Raw genomic sequence first — 16126 nt, 5'->3', positions numbered from 1 at the left:
CCTAATCCACCAATTCCCCAATCACAGCTAGAATTACTTCATAAAAAAGGAAGAGCTGATTATCCAGTGATAAAAGCACTGCCCTGGAAAATAAAGAAAAAGAGGGCGAAGATCAGCCCTTAAGGCGGATGCTCAGTGGAGTTGCTCCCAGTTCCACTGAGTTGTCTTAATTTAAGCCAAACTTCATATGAGTATTGTGGCTCCTTTTTGGAGAAGGCTCTGCTGGAGAATGGCTGGAACATTTGCTGCTCCATTTTCAGGAAGGTGTAGCATCTTTGTTAAAAATGAGCCCTCCAGCTCACTTCTTTTAAATATTAAAACAATGAATTTTACTTTTTCCATTAAAAAAGTAACTCATGTTTATAATAGAAAACTAGGAAATACATAAAAGTAAAAAGAAATTTAAAAATTACCAAGATTCATAACATCGTTAGTAATTTGGGGTAGTTTTCTTCCAGTCATTGTGTTACCCATGCACACACACACATGAACGCATGCATGCTCAGATGCTCCTCAACTTTTGATGGGTATTTGTCCTGATAAACTCATTATGCACTGAGAATATGGAAAGTCAAAAATACATTGAATACACCTGACCCACTGAGCATCAGCTTAGTCCAGCCTACCTTAAATGTGCTCAGAACACTTATATTAACCTATAGCTGGGCAAAATTACCTATCACAAAGCAGTATTTTCTAATAAAGTGTTGAATGTCTTATGTGATTTATTTAAAACAGTACGCTGTAGAGAATCAAACTGGTTGTTTTCCCTTGAACTGGTTGTTTGCTCTTGTGATGGTGGGGCTGACTGGGAGCTGTGGCTCCTGGCCGCTGCCCAGTTCAAGAGAGCATTGTACTATAGATGGCTAGCTCGGGAAAAAGTCAAAATCCAAAGTACAGTTTCTACTGAACATGTATTACTTTCATACCATTGTAAAGTCAAAAAGTTGGAAATCAAACCACCATGAGTGAGGGACTATCTCTACACATATATTTTATACATATATACGTTTATTATAGATTTATATATAATGAGCCTGTGATATTGGTAATATGTCAAATACTGATTCTTTTCTGAACATAGGCATAATATATGCTTAGGAATTTTAGAAAATATAAAGAAATGTAAAGAAATCACTATAAATCAGATAGAATCCACCACCTAATGCTAACATAATTTACTTATTGATATATTTACTTATTCTTTTATTACACATTATACACACACACAATCCTGACTTTTAAGCATAGTATATGCCTGAATAATCACAGTCCTAGAAGGAAGATAAATGGAAAGAGGGATTTGTGACAAATACAAGCAACTGCTAAGTAGTTTATTAGTCTACATTTGAAAAAAAATCAATATTTCGGATCATTCAGTATATGTGTGAACACACACACACACACACACACACACACACACACACATATATGGCATGCAGGCTGGAGTGCAGTGGCATGACCTCGGCTCATTGCAACCTCCACCTCCCGGGTTCAAGAAATTCTCCTGCTGAGGCATGGAGAAGAAGCTGGGATTATAGGCACATACCACCACCCCTGGCTGATTTTTGTATTTTTAGTGGAGATGAAGTTTCATCATCTTGGCCAGGCTGATCTTGAACTTCTGATCTCAGATGATTCACCCGCCTTGGCCTCCCAAAGTGCTGGGATTACAGGTGTGAGCCACCCATCATGCCTGGTCAGTATAATTTTTAAAAAACCAGGAAATGACTCAGAATCCTTAAATGACCATTATGTTGCTCTCTGCAACTGAAATTTGGAGGCCAGGCCTAAAGCTCTGATTTGGTGGATCTCTCAGCATAATACCACCCTGCTTCCTACTGGTCTCCCTGACCTTCCACATGAACTTTATTAAATCCACATTCTACAGGAGAGCTCTAGCCATCCTCCGAAGGGTAAACTTAATCTTGCTCCCATATATCCCATGGGCCCTCAATGGCTTCTCCTTGTCCTTAGGATGTGGGCAAACTCCTGAGCAATGGGACACACAGTAGTTCTAATCTTGTGAAGAGATGGTATGAGGATTCAATGGGTTAATGCTCATAAAGTGCTTTGGTAGTGCTCAGTGCAGAGTCAACATTGAATGAATGTAAGCTGTCATTATTCCTCTCTTTCATCACCTTTATGCTTTCCCATATAGTGTAGGACAAGACTGTGGTAGACCTAGATTTGCATCTTTAAGGTCTAGTTCCTGAGAAGAAAGAAATTTTCTCTCTTTAAGATTCTGTTTGGAAATTAAAGAAAAAGACTGAAGTTGGTCTGGCATGAACCATGTGCCTACACTGGTGACTGAAGTAGGATTGAAGTCTGTTATAAAGAGGTGTGGGGAACATAGGGTGGTGGCCAGGATGATTGATGTAAGGACAAAGATCCAGATGTCCATGAATCTTTTCTCCTTTTTATCCTATCTTGATCTCTCCTGAAGATTGTTCCTTATTTGTAAAAGCCTTATCTTCTCTTCTTGTAGTCTATCGAGGATGTCATACAGTTCCTTAATCCTGCAGTTTTATGCCCCTCCTTCAAGTCTTTAGCACAGCTTTCCTTCTTCCTCAATCTGGGGGATTTTGCATAGGTCACACGCCAGGGATGTTTAGTTATGTTACCATTAGGTCAAGCAAGTAAACCCAAGTGTGTTGCCAGTAAGAAATGTCATTCCTTTCTCCTGTTACCTACTTTTCAGGTTACTGTTAGCAAATAGAAAGTCATTTTGTAATTTCCAAGCCTAATAATTAGTAGTCAGTAGTCCCAGACTACTGTAATATTAATGACTTCCAAATTACTGTAAAGCTAAAGCATTTTCTAGCCCTCAACTCAGCTTTACTTTGGGCTGGCCAGTGGCAGGGGGAAAAATGGGGGGTTTCTCTCTATTTCCTTTGTTGGAGATTCCCTTCCTCTTTCTGGGTTCACCAGGCTGCCTTTGGGGGCCACACAAGGTGTGATACTGCAAGAGAGTAACCGTAGAAGCAGACATCAGAATCTGGCTATCTTCCAGTAAGCGCAACATTAAAGAACTTTAGCCAAAAATGTAAAACAATTCCACTCTTTACTAATTTTTTTGGAAAAATATAGTTATTTCCTATAATCATATGTTATTTATGTTAGCGCATTATATATTTATTGTTCATAATCTAAAATAAATTAATACATAAATTTTAAATGTTCCATATTTTAATTTTGAGTATGATAAGTGCATTTTGTTAAGTCCCACACAAGCTAAAGCTCTTTTTGTTCCTCAGTAATGTTTAAGGGTGTAAAGACATCCTGAGGCAAAAAGGTTTGAGACCACTCTTGAAAGACTTTGGGTCTTAGGATATATTGTGCCTGTTTTACACTTTATGGCTATAACTCAAACGTGTAGATTTGTACTTGACTTCATTTCTCTGTAGTGGTAGTCTTTTGCTGCTGTGAGCTCTGAGATCTGCAGTCTTTGGAGATAGCCTTTAAATCCCTAGCCAGGATACTTGCTTTCCAGTTACCACTTAGGAGCTCTGGAAGTCTGGGGTTGAGTGAAGGGCCATCTCTCTGTCCTGATAGACAATAGTCCTGTCTCACTGCCATTTCCATGCTGCTTCTATCACTGTCGTGATGGCAGAGAAGATTTATTAGGAATGTACTCCCCAAAGATCTAGGCAGGAAGCCAGGCAGAAGTGTATCCTACCCTCAGATTCTCCAATCTGTCTGGAGGATTCTGTTGTCCACTTTCCCCACTCCCTTTTTTCCTACCAGCCCATCCTGTAGTGGGCGATCAGGGTCAGGACATCTCAGGGATTCACATATCTTGTTTTATTTTCCCTTCTTTGATTCCACCTGAGGTTTTTCTCCAGTGCAGGGGGATATTTCTCTTTGCCTTGTATAGCAGGACATGCTCTTCTACCACATTCTATATGCTATCTACTCTGTGGCTTATTGTAAAAACTCAAGCTTTCCAAGCTTGGCTCATTGATACTGAAAGTTCAGCTTTCATTGTCTGAGGAAACACTTTCTCTTTCCACTATATGACTCTTGCAATTGCATGACAGTTTTTGCACTGTGGACTTGGAAAAAAGTCTATTTTGAAAGTCAAGGTTGAACAAAGACTTATTCCTCTGGTGTCTGTCTACCTTTTCCCTGAGGGCAGAATAGATGGAGGGTGACTGTTGTTTGTAGTAGTGAGGAGAAGACTGTGGCAAAAGGAAAGTGGGGATGGGTGGAAACCACCACAGTTTAAAATCATTATGTGTTAAAGAGAGTTATCTTGGTGAGATTCCACAGAATTTACTGTTAGCATTTCATATCCGCTGTCCTCTCTGGAGCCCTGAGGTTGGAACTGAAGGGCAGATGATCTGTTCATGGGCTATGTTCTCAACCTTTCATAGATGTCTTATCATAAAGAGGCTGCTCCATTTACATGCTTCCATACCGCTGGCTTCATATATAATAAGCCAGATGCAGAAAAGTTTCACCTGCCTTAAAAAAGAACGCTTTCTTTGATGGCTTTACTCTGGTGATAGGGAGGGGAACCTTTGTCTACATAAATTCCCAATCTTTTGCTCTAAATGCACCATAGTGACTGTGATAGTCTTTGGTGCTGCTCACTGGATATTTTCCATTATCCTGTCTTATGGTAAAATCACACTTCTTGGTTTCCCTGTGGTGGGGTAGGACTGTGTAGCCAGATTCATACAGGAAGATGTAAGTAGAAGTGGTATGTGCCACTCTGAGCTGCCATTTAATTGTCCTTGGAGGGCATTCCCCCCCCCCCCCGCACCTCCAGAGTGCTCTTTTCTCTCTGCAATGGTGATGGTAACATTGCTTATAGAGGCTGCTCCTCTATTTCTGTTCCTTTGAGTAAGGATGAGGAAGTACAACAGAGGTCTTCGCTAATGTACAACAGAGGTCTTCGCTAATCTACAACAGAGCGGGAGTGAAAAATAATCCTTTGGATTATTAAGGATTAATAAAATTAATCCTTAATTAATATGATTAAATTATAATATGTTATATGTGTTATATAATATGTGTTAAAGATATTTGGGAGTTATTTATCACCATAGCAGAATCCACCCTATCCTGCCTTATTCAATGACTATCTCATAGACTACCAAGAAGATTAGGACCCTCCAGGAAACCCACCCTGGGCAGTCCTTTCTCTTCACCTCATCGTGGCTGCTGTCTTGCCTTCCCAAGAAGCTTAATTGGAGCAGCCCTGCCCACTCTGTACTCCTCCTGTGCCTCAGGAAATGGATCTTGTTGTGTATCCCCATACTTATCCTTATTCTCCTTTGTCTTTAAATTTTGACACTCTGGGTCGGGGAATCTTTAAAGATTCATCTTTATGATGCTGTCCAATAGTCATGTAATTTCTCTTCTATGAAACTTTTTGAGTTGATACACCTTGCCTCAGCTTTTTCTCATTTCCCAAATGCTTAATCCTCTGTGCACTCATTTTTGTCCTAATCTTGTCACTGAAGCTGCTTGCCTAAAATCGTCAGGTTACACAGACCAAGGCTACTCTGATCCCCAGAATTCCAAGTCTTTTTTTTGTCATCGGGTTATAACATTTCAAAACTGAAAAAACAAAAGGCAAAATGGTAGCTTCTCAAACATTAATGTGCATAGAGTCACTTTAGAATCTTGTTAAAATGCAAATTCCAGGGCTCCACCCCCAGAGATTCTGATTTGGAAAGTCTGGGGTGGGCACTGAGAATCCTATTGCAATGAGCTCCCCAGGGACACTGATGTTGCTGCTGTAGGGGCTGTTCTTTGAGCAGCACTGGATTAGATGACAGTTTTTAGTTTTCTCTGAGTCTAAAATGAAGACAATGTATGGAGCCCCCTGCCTTATGTAGCAGAGGAGATCCTCTCTCTGATTGCTGTGATGATAAAATAGTAAGAGTAGCTCTTTTAGATGCTCCAAGAAAGAAGTGTTAATGTGCACACACTTGGGAATAAGGGCAAAAGCCTTAGTATACTACCTTTGCCACACATCTCCAGAACTTGGACTTGTGATAGAGGCTGGAGGCAAAAAAATTTCTCCCTTCTTTGCGGAGAGAGCGCTGGTCCTGAAACACACATATGACTTCTATTTCTAATGCCAAAACACTGTAGTATGTGAACTGTTGAGAACTTTCTGTGAAAAAAAAGTATTATTTGAAATTTCTTTGAAAGGCAGTTTGTAGATTTTGGGAGATCACAAAAAAAGTTAAGTCAAACAAAAGAGACAGTTTTCTGAGGACCTTGTTCTTCCTCTCATTCAATATTTTTGCTCCCTTTATAGCCATTTGTTGATACAAGGGTAGACCATGCTGACAACAGGGAAGATACTACTTCGTAAGTGGTGGCTCCTGATAAGGGTTTTCTCTTTCTCCGCATCCACTCTACCCTTCTGCCACCATCCACACCAGCTAAGCTCACCAAATCCTTGTCAAGTCTTGGCAAAGTCACCAAAGCAATGACTAAAGAAGCTGAGACACATTTTAAAGACTGCCTTGATCTGGACTACTCATTTCGTTTTAAATGAAAATATTGAGATTTAAAGAGGAGAAATAAAATTTTCCAGATCACACAACAAAATTCTAGCAGAGCCAGTACAAGAAACAAGGTCTCCTCACTTCCAGTCCAGTGCTGTTCAACTGCATCCTGTTTTCATAGGATGGGAAACTTAGGATGGACAGGGCTGAGGAAGACAGCAGGGTGGGTACTTCACAAGCTCTTTCAGCTACCTAGAAGCCCAGGTACAATGTGAGTATTGTTTTGTGATAATTAAGTGATAAGATATCAGACACAGGAAGTATCTTGAGTCTATCTAATTCTCTGATAGTTGCATATGAGAAAACCAAGGTCCAGAGATGCCATTGGCCAACACATCTAACACATAAGTCATTGATTCCCTTATTCTGGTTCCTTGAATTCACCCCTTTTCCAGCCTCTGCTCCCATACCCTTTCTGGTTTTTCTGTTCCTGACATTTGTAGCCCAGTGAGTATCCTAGGTCTTCTTAGATCCCTGAAGGAAATCCTTCTTGCTACCCCTAGAGGTTTTGTTCTCATGCCAAACCAGAGAGGAGAAAGAAGAAAATTAGTGTCCAAAGTGACACTGCAGGTGAAAAGCTGTCCAAAACTCATGGAATCTCAGCTTCCAATATGAGTTTTTTGTTGCCCTTGCCTTGTTAGTGATGGTGTATTAAAACCTCCTTTATTCAGGTGTCACTGATTTGGAATTAGTGACAGTTGTGGTCAGGGTCTGAACTGAGGTTTACCTTTGAGGACCAGAGAGAAAAAGTTGAACAGAATGTTAAAGTGAAGAATATTTAAAGGGACATATTTAGTCTATTTAAGGAAATAGTCTTTTAAAGTATTTTTAGAAGCACCATTAAAGCATATCGAGAGCTCTCTGACCCATACCTCTTGACTATTTTAATTTTAGTCATATATTATTCTTACCTATTCAGTAAGGAAGATTTCCTGAGAGTTTCTATTAGGGAACATGTTTTTGTCGAATTTAGTCACTATATGTATGTGTAAGAATTATAGTTAAATTACACTTCTCTAAAAAACATTCCCCAATTCAGAATTTGTTTTTTTGGGGAGGGGTGATGGGGGATTCTTTCCAATAATGGACATAGATTAATGAAGGTTTCCTGTACTTGTAATATGTGTATGTGTGTGTGTGTACTTGCTGTGAGTCATCATAGGTTAGAGACGCTATAACTTAGATGTAATTGCACTGCACTAGTGATTGTTGTAATGAGTAAATACATTTCAGAGTATCTGTGGTTACGGGTTATAATGTACAGTAATAAACAGGTTTATAACTTTGTCCTAGGTAATGAATGCCAATGACAGGAGAGAATGAGAGGTTTTTTAATGGCAAAAACCTCAATTACTTTTGCACCAACCTAATAATTCTGCTTTGAATTAGTATACCTTGTCCATTGACACTTGTCCTAGGCCTGTCTTCCCACATTCCTTACATTACCCATTGTAGAAAGCATTATTGTAGTTTAATTGGTATATCATAACAATTACCCATTGCAAATATAAACTTTTGTGATTTTTAGTAAATTTCTGCAGTTGTATTACCATCAGCACAGTCCAGTTTTGAAACACTCTCTTCACCCTAAAAGTTCTCTAGCTCCTAGTTGCAGAATGACCTTCTGCATTCTTTCTTTTTAATTACTTTCGGGTTTGACTCCCTAAAAGTCAGCACATGGCTATTTAAAGAGACACACATTATGTTGAAACGGCTTTATTTTTTAATCCATAAATATCTGTTACTGACAAAAGTGGAAAAAAATCCTTAAGACTAAATCTTACTAAAGTGTGTCTGTTTACAGTACATGTAGAATGTGCTTTGACAGGTAAGTAGAACGATGAGATTTGTACAGAGAAGCAGTTACTAGGGCACTGCTCACCATGAAGCTTACATATGAATAATGAAGAAACTGCAAAGATACAGATAGAAAGGTACTTTTCATCAGTACTACCATATAATAAACATGGAATTCATAAATTGGGCTAATGCATAAAAATGTTCATTAATCCCCCCATTAGGAAATTGTATTCCCAAACTAAAAATATTACAGTAAGAATTGCTTTTTATTAGAGAATTTCAAGAATTCTTTACTACAAAATGTCTAGTTGAGTTATAGAACTAGTGGAATATTTGCCACTACGAAGCCAATGAATAACTCCTCCCATGGTGTGGCATTCAGAGGTCACTGCGGGGTGGGCAGCACAGTTGAGCAGGGTCTTCTCCTCCTTCAGGAGGGAAGGCATTAAGGAAACACACAGCCACAGCATTATTTGTCTGACTGATGGAAGGTTAATGTGTTTGCTGATTTACAAGATGGGCTTGATGATAACAACATGGACTCTCCATTCTTGCTTCACAAGCCTTCACTGGGAGGACAGTAGTGTCATGAGGAAGGGCTAGAAAGGTACCAGGATGGTATGAGTGCCCCTTCCTAGGAGCCCAGGTGGTGATGCCTCCTCCTCCAGTTGGAATGGAGCCTCAGTATCCAGACTTGGTCTTCAGGACACACATTCCAGAGTGGGAGATTGTGACATTCATTGCCACACAGAAGCTGTGCACACGTTCCTCTGCAGCTTGAATTTCCCAGCTGCCCTCAAGTACAAACTTCATGCCCTTTTGGGCAAACCCCCAGACCTTTCTCTCCAGCCAGCTCCCTCTCTGAAATTGGAACCGCCTCCCTCCAGCTATAAGGACCATATTCAAAATAGAAGCTCCAAAATCAGAATTCCCCAGAATTCCATAGCCACTTAGGATGGTTTAGGTGTGTCTCTACAAGAGGGCTTCTATGGCACACAGTTGGTGAGCTACTGAATGCGTAGGCCCTTAAACTTCAGGTACGAGGGCATCCTTGGGTGACCGAGCCCATCAGGCCCACCCCAGGCTCTAGTGAGGAGTGTGGTGGCTCTCTAGGACATCATTGTGGGGCATTGTGGGATGTTTGCAGCTCAGTGGAGATGGGGAGGAACGGGGAGAGCAGGTGCTGGAAGGGCATGAAAACCCTACAATGTAAGAGCTGAATGAAACTTCACAGCTCATCTAGTCAAAGCCCCTCATTTTGCAGATGGGGAAACTGAGGCACTGAGCAGGGAACATGACTACTCCTTGGAGACAAAGCCAGGGCTAGAAGCTGTGTCTCCAGAGCCTCAGCCCCATGCCTTTTTTCTCATAGAGTATGCTGCCTTCCAAAAGCAAATACTCTAGGAAGACATGTCTTTCATATTGAATCTGCCATTAAAATGCCACATTTATAAAAAATAACATTTGAACCCTAAAAAACACTTCATTAAAACACAATGCGCTTTCTTGAAAATACTCCAGAGCGAAATTTCCCAGATTCAGAGAGGATGACAGGAATGTATGTGGGAGGTAACATGCCAGCTCTTTTCAGGGCAGGCGCCTTTTGGGGTCTGAGTGATTGGCAGCCCTTTCATTTTTGCCTTGGGTCAAGGGCACAGTGGCCTGTATGAGGAATATGAGGGTGGAGGCTGGTGACAGACACGGTATTTCTGAAGAAAATGGATTGAGTTTGATGGCAGGGATGTTGGCATGGATGTTCCTCCATGCTTGGAGACTCAGGAGGCCCTCAAGTCTTTGTGGACAAAGGAAGATAGGTGACATACACAAGCAAGTGTGTTGGAAAAGAGGCTGAGAGCCCTCAAGGATATGAGTCTTTGGCCAGATCAGGAGCTTCTGGGCTAACATCAGGCTGTGTTGGGAGCTTCAGGGGACTTGCCAGTGGTAGGAACCAAACTGACTATCACAGGCCATGACATCTCTAACCCAGAGCTCCATTACCTTCCCTCCCAGAGCTCAGAGGTGGAAAGCCCTTGGTTCCGTGCACTGGTGTATCATGTTACAGGGGCAGGAGGTGAAGGATACACCAGCGAGGCAAACAGAAGACCTGAAGAATGTCTTATTCTTCCATTGGTTTCATTGAGAGCTCTGATTTTCAGAGCTGGTGATGATAGCAAGTCCAGGGAAAAGAAATTAGGAATGGAGGAAGATAGACAGAAGAAGAGGGAGATGAGAGGAAGGAAAGAGTGATCTGGCATGGGAGTCTGAAGTTAAGACAGGAGTTTCTGGGAGTGAGAGTCAAAAGAGGGGAGGAGAAATTTGAAATGGGGGCATGGTTGGAACTTTCTAATAGGCAGAACCATGGCCCGAGACATTCCCAAGACACTGGGGACCTCTGAGGGCAGAAGCCCAGTTAGGAGGTTAAGGAATTCTTGGCAAAGCCTTTTTGACTCAAGAAGGCATGGAGCCAGGAGTCTGGGGCAAGACAGGAAAGGTGCAGGTGCAAGAGGGATTGTGAGAGCTTTGAAGCCATCAACAGCCAAGGAGACCAGGCAGAATTTTCAGGGCAGGAGAGAACCTGTGCAGATTCTAGTCCATTCCTGTTAGAGCAATAGAGATGTCTAAGAATGAATAAAATAAGGAGAGGGAAATCTTGGGCTTTAGGCTTCCTTTGTGAGAGGGAGGGATGCTTTTACTATAGGAGTAGATGGTACTTCTATGTACGGTAGAGGCCACCAGCCTGGTGGGGCTGGAAATCATGGCATCTAGGTTCCAGCCCCAGAAGCCTTTCATCTGCTATGTGAACTCACCTAGTGATGTGGCTTTGCTTGTTCCATGAAGATGGATGGGACAACTGAATAAATGGGATACCTCTGTATCCCAGCTATGACATAGTTTTCTGGATTTTGAAATGTGGGACTGAATTGGAGAAGTTTGTAAACCTATCTCTATTTCTTTTTTCTTCCCTCCTTCCCTCCTCCTCTCCCTCCCTCCATTCCTTGCTTCTAGACCCAAAGGTGAAGCAGAAGAAATCCTTGAAAAGAAGTAAGCATTGCCATAGAATTTTCCAACCCAACTGACATCAGAGGCTGAGATGAGACATGGTAAGGCTGGGATGAGAAATGTCTTGGAATCAACCCATCAAACAACCCCTGAGACAGACAGACACCCTGTCAGAGACAGGGCTTGGGGAGGTCCCCTGGGGAAAAGTGTCCCCTGGGGGCTGGAGAACTTGGTGCTGAGAAGCTTTGATGTGGGAGATGGGATCAGCTTTCCCGTTTTGTGTGTACCTGTGTGTAGACACCTGGGAAAGGCATTCTCAGCCACTCAGGTTCTTTTCCCCTCACCACCAGCATCCTGCCTTCAAGGGATGCCAGAGATTAGAGGATTCAAAGGTGCTGGGCTCAGGGTCCCAGCTGGGAGACACCTGCTCTATTCAGATTCATGTCTTCCTTTCCAACCCTCTTAGTCTCACCTTCTGGAACAAACTCTTATAAACCCGCAGGGACCAGCCCTTAAGAAGGTTTATGTGTCTGTGGAGAGGAAAGCAGAGAGAGCAGCTCCCGGATTGCCTCCCTAGTGTGGGTGGCTTTCACAACCCCCGGCCTCCGTCCCCCTAAGATTCACGCGATGGCTTCCCTTTTGTGTTGGAAGGCACACCCTGGGGAGGGGAGAAGGAGATGAGAGCTTTGGAACTCTTGAAATCGGTGAAAGGACACAGTTCATTGCGTGCTCTGTGGTTTGTGGACTTGGTTAGATTAAAAATCCCCAGGGCTGACACCGAGCAATTCTCCTTCTACACTTGCCTTTTTAAAGGGCCATAAGTGCAGAACTGAAGGCAAGTAAAACCCCATTTATAAGGGCACTGCTGTTGGATCTGACTGTTCGTAGGTATCACACCTTCACCCAGTAGTCTGGAGCTGATTCCCCCAGCCCCAACCCAGGGGATGCCCTGGCCCTGAGAATGTGGGAACTCCTTCTTCCGCTCACCAGGCTCTCTGGTCTGGGGGAGTGGACACTGCTTGATTCACAGTCAGCTCCCCAGGAGGCCATCACATCAAGCCCATCCCCAGGCTGGAGGCTGAGAAGAGGCTGAGGTGGGAGGACAGTGGCAGCCCCCTAACAGAGCTGAGGACCCTGGTCTTACCAGGTGCCTCAGTGCCAGCAGAAAGGGACGATGTAGTGGGGACCTGCCCAGTTAGCCCCTAGGCCAGTCGCCTGGAGGACCACTGTTTGCTTTTGCTAGTAGGTCTTTGTCCCTTTGATCCAGAGGAGGCACGGGTCTGAAGAAGGAACAGCCAGGAAGAATGAAGTTGCAGGGGGGAAGTGCAGTGGGGGAAGGGGAGACAGGAAGTAGGAGTGAGCTCTGAACTGAGTGGGTAGGCAGAGATGGGGAAGGAAGGAGGGGTGGGCAGGGTGCAGGACTACCACCTCCTGTCCTTGTCTGGGGGCTGAAAAGCCACTCTCTAGAAGCCTCTGCCTGGGTCCTGCCAAAGGTGCATGGGGGAGACAGGTGGAGACTTGCAGGATGTGAATGTTGAGCCCCTGAGAGCCTGCACATCACAGTGGCCCTCCCCACCCTGGCCTTCTGGACCCCACTGGTGCCTCCTGGGAGCAGAGCAGGGGTGGAGAAGTCGGCCTGAGTGGCAGTCACGGTCAGGTGGGAGTGTGGAGATGATCGGGTGTCTGGGAGGGCCAGCCACCCCATCGCTACTCCTCTCTGGGAAGGCTAGAGCCAAAACCCCAGAGAACTCAAGGGTGGAATTCTCAGGGCCAGGGGAGGAGCACAGCCCCCTAAAAGGACAGGCCCAGGGTCCTTATGGGTGGGCAGTCAACTGGAAGGGGGCAGAGTTCCCACCAAAGGGGAGGCAGCTGAAGGAAGGGAACCCCTCCAGGTCCTGGGGTTGAGGGGAGGGGTGCAGGGCCAGGGTGAAGCTCTCTGGGGACAGCAAAGGAAGGACCACTCAGTGGGGACCAGAGAGTTCCAGCAGGTAAGAAAAGAATCAATATTGTGCTTATGGACACAGCAGCTCCCTGGCTCTGAGAGCGAGCAGGCAGTTTTTAGGCACTAGAAGATTTCTGTGATACGGTTCTAGGTAAATGAATGAGACCGACTAGCCTATTCAGTCAGCCCACTGACTGCACCTGCTGGCCCCTCCAAAGCCAGGTAGCTTCGGACCAGGGTCAGGCAAGAGTCTCTGCTGACAGAGCCTGTAGCTGAGTCCCCAGGAGGGGGAGAAGGAGTCGCAAGACAGAAAGGGAGTTTGTGAAGGTGGTAGGGGGTGAGAATGGGGCCCGGCCCCCTCCTCACTCCCCATTGATTCTTCTGGAGAAGGAAGAGCGATTGCTCTTGGTCCTGGGTCTAAGCGTATTAAACCAGGCCATTGGGGCTGTGTCCCCGGGGGGATGGCTTTCTGGGCACAGGTGGCCCACCTCCACTTCCTACAGAGGGAACGAGGGAAGGGAGAGTGACAAGGCTAGAAGCTCTGCTCCCAGCCCCTCCTGGCCCCTGCTCTGCTCTGCCACGCCCAGCAGCCCCGGCCCTGCCCCGCTGGTCACACGGTCACTTCGGTCTTGCTGGCTGTGTAGCAGGTGTGATGGCCGGGGATGTAGTGCAGCTGCTCCACCGTGTTGTGTCTGCGCGAGGCAAAGGCGTGGCGCTTGGCTGCCGTCTGGCTCTGGCCCAGGGTGGCGTATGAGTTATTGGAGGCACTGGGATGGGAGTGCATCTTGCTCATGCGGTAGCGGTCCAGCACGGGTGTGGACACAAAGACGTCCGTGTGTGAGATGGCCCTGGACAGCGACTGCTCGGGAAAGGCCGTCCGCTCTGGGGACAGCAGCGGGTCCTGGGAGTGCAGGCGCTCTGTGGAGAGCAGCTGCTCGTCGGACAGGATGCGGTCGTAGGGCATGCTGAACTCATCTGGCAGGCCCCGATCAGGGGACAGGACCCTGTCCTGGGACATGGCCCGGATCGGTCGGCGGGGTCGTTCCCGTGGCAACGGCTTCTGTTGGGACATCTGGATGACATTGAGTGGGAGGGTGCCGCGGGCAGCCAGGTCTGGCAGGTGCCGCCGCCTCATGTAATACTCGTCAGCCTCCTTGTCGGCTGCAGGAGAGAGACAGAGTGAGAGAAGGCAACTGGGGTGACCCTGCAGCCAGGACTTAGATAGAACCCTGCACCCCTCCTGCTCTATCACAGACCTGTCCATCTTCAGGGATAATATAGTCAAACTCCCTTAGTTGTGGATTAGGAGTTGGAGGCCCAGACAGGTGAAGGGTGTATTTTCGCATTGAATGTGCAAACCATTTCCTGAGGGCTTCTTAAATGCAGATTTTAATTCAGTGGGTCTGGTGTGGGCCCAAGAGCTTGCATCTCTAACCAGCTCTTAGGCAATGCTAAAAGCCTGTGGTGCATGGACCACCTTGAGTAGGGATCTATTAAGGGACTTCCTCAGAATCCCCAGTTTGTTCAGAGCAGAGTTTATTGCAAGCCCAACTCCTTAAACTCCCTCTGGTCCTGGGCTGTATCTACACACCGTGGTCCTGAAACAGAATGGCTATTTTTCTTACTAAAACATCCAAATAGCAGCTCCTGCAGCTTCCTGATGAGGTCCAGAGCCAGCCTCCTGCTAGAATAAAGTAAGATGCTCAGACTAGGAAACACTTGTGAAAATATTTAATGGTGGTAGGGTGGCTGGCAAAATAGTAGGGAAATATCAGGGAAAGTTATAAGATGATAGCCTCAAACCTTTTGGAAGGCCAAAAGATTTTAATGGAACGGGCTGGAGACAGCCAGTTCTTACCTTAGTGTATTAAGTCATAGGATGAAGATTTAGAGACAAAAAAAGCTTCTTCAGTTTAGTCTGTTTACTTCACATTCTTTTGTCTCTGTTTACTCATGTAAACTTTGTGCTGGATGACCTTCTCAGGAGGTTGAGGAAGAACTCTTGTTAACTGTGTCTATTCTAGGCCTCAGAACAAAGACTTTTTGTCATCCATAAAACTACTCTTGTAACTATGTTAACTATCCACAAGCTGTTGACTTAGAACCTCTGTTACAATCTATACTAAATAAACATGAGGAAGACACAGAGTCATTATCGGTTAGCTGCTGTCGCCTTCTGAAAGCAGCTGATGACCATCTTTAGCTTACTCAGATTCACTGTATTCTAGTGTGTGTGAGTGCATTTTATTCATCTGTCATTAGGTCAGAGTCTGCAAGAGACCTCCATTAAGTAGTGATCCGTGTGTCAACTGGTAACTTAGGAACATAGTAACACCTTCTCTGTAGTAACAGCCAATGTATAGAAAACCAATACATGGGCCTGCAGTCTCTACACAGCCACATAATCAGCCTACACATGCTCCACCTGTGCCCATAACACAAGCTGGCTGGAGTAATCCTGTAAGTGTGCCTCATTTAGATGCTTCACCTTCCTCTTTATCCAGCAGGCCCTCCTAAGCTCACAGTGCTCTCCATACCCTTGAATTTGCCCAGAACTTGCATGCTACACACAAACCTACTTGAACTTACAGGCCACACACAAATCTGCCTTGCCCCAAATTTCAGAAGTGAGGCCTTCTAGATCTCACATGGCCTTCTAGATCTCTGCGAAAGTGTGGGAATTCTGCCTGCTCCTCAGTTGGTGCAGAGGGGTCGCTGAGGGGTATCCTTCCTCCTGAGCCAAATTTCATCACCTCAAGACATCCACTAGATTCCTCAACTTATCATACAGTCCTGTCTCTAGCTACAGAGACTCAATGTTTCACCATGGATGTGGCCAATGTGGACCTGGGCT

At 44.8% G+C, this 16126-nt stretch overlaps 1 protein-coding gene and 1 long non-coding RNA gene across 6 annotated transcripts in view; one reads left to right on the top strand and one right to left on the bottom strand.

Moving 5' to 3' along the window:
- The window catches only part of LOC144582583 (uncharacterized), a 240194-nt gene that overhangs the window by 32033 nt on the left and 192035 nt on the right, over nucleotides 1-16126 (top strand). For both annotated transcript variants that reach the window (XR_013535591.1, XR_013535592.1), the window contains exon 2: nucleotides 11337-11431. This is a non-coding gene — a long non-coding RNA (uncharacterized LOC144582583). The remainder of the gene's footprint in view (nucleotides 1-11336; nucleotides 11432-16126) is intronic.
- SHISA6 (shisa family member 6) overlaps nucleotides 8231-16126 on the bottom strand; it is a 346003-nt gene continuing 338107 nt past the window's right edge. For all 4 annotated transcript variants that reach the window (XM_035300071.3, XM_035300072.3, XM_035300073.3 and 1 more), the window contains one exon: nucleotides 8231-14433. In XM_035300071.3, the coding sequence (XP_035155962.1) occupies nucleotides 13883-14433 (551 nt within the window). In that variant the 3' untranslated portion in view covers nucleotides 8231-13882. The remainder of the gene's footprint in view (nucleotides 14434-16126) is intronic.

This window comes from Callithrix jacchus, chromosome 5, assembly GCF_049354715.1.
Source record: "Callithrix jacchus isolate 240 chromosome 5, calJac240_pri, whole genome shotgun sequence".
NCBI classification, from domain to species: Eukaryota; Metazoa; Chordata; class Mammalia; order Primates; family Cebidae; genus Callithrix; species Callithrix jacchus.
Note: the sequence above shows the minus strand (reverse complement) of the source record. Positions and strands in the feature narration are given on the sequence as shown.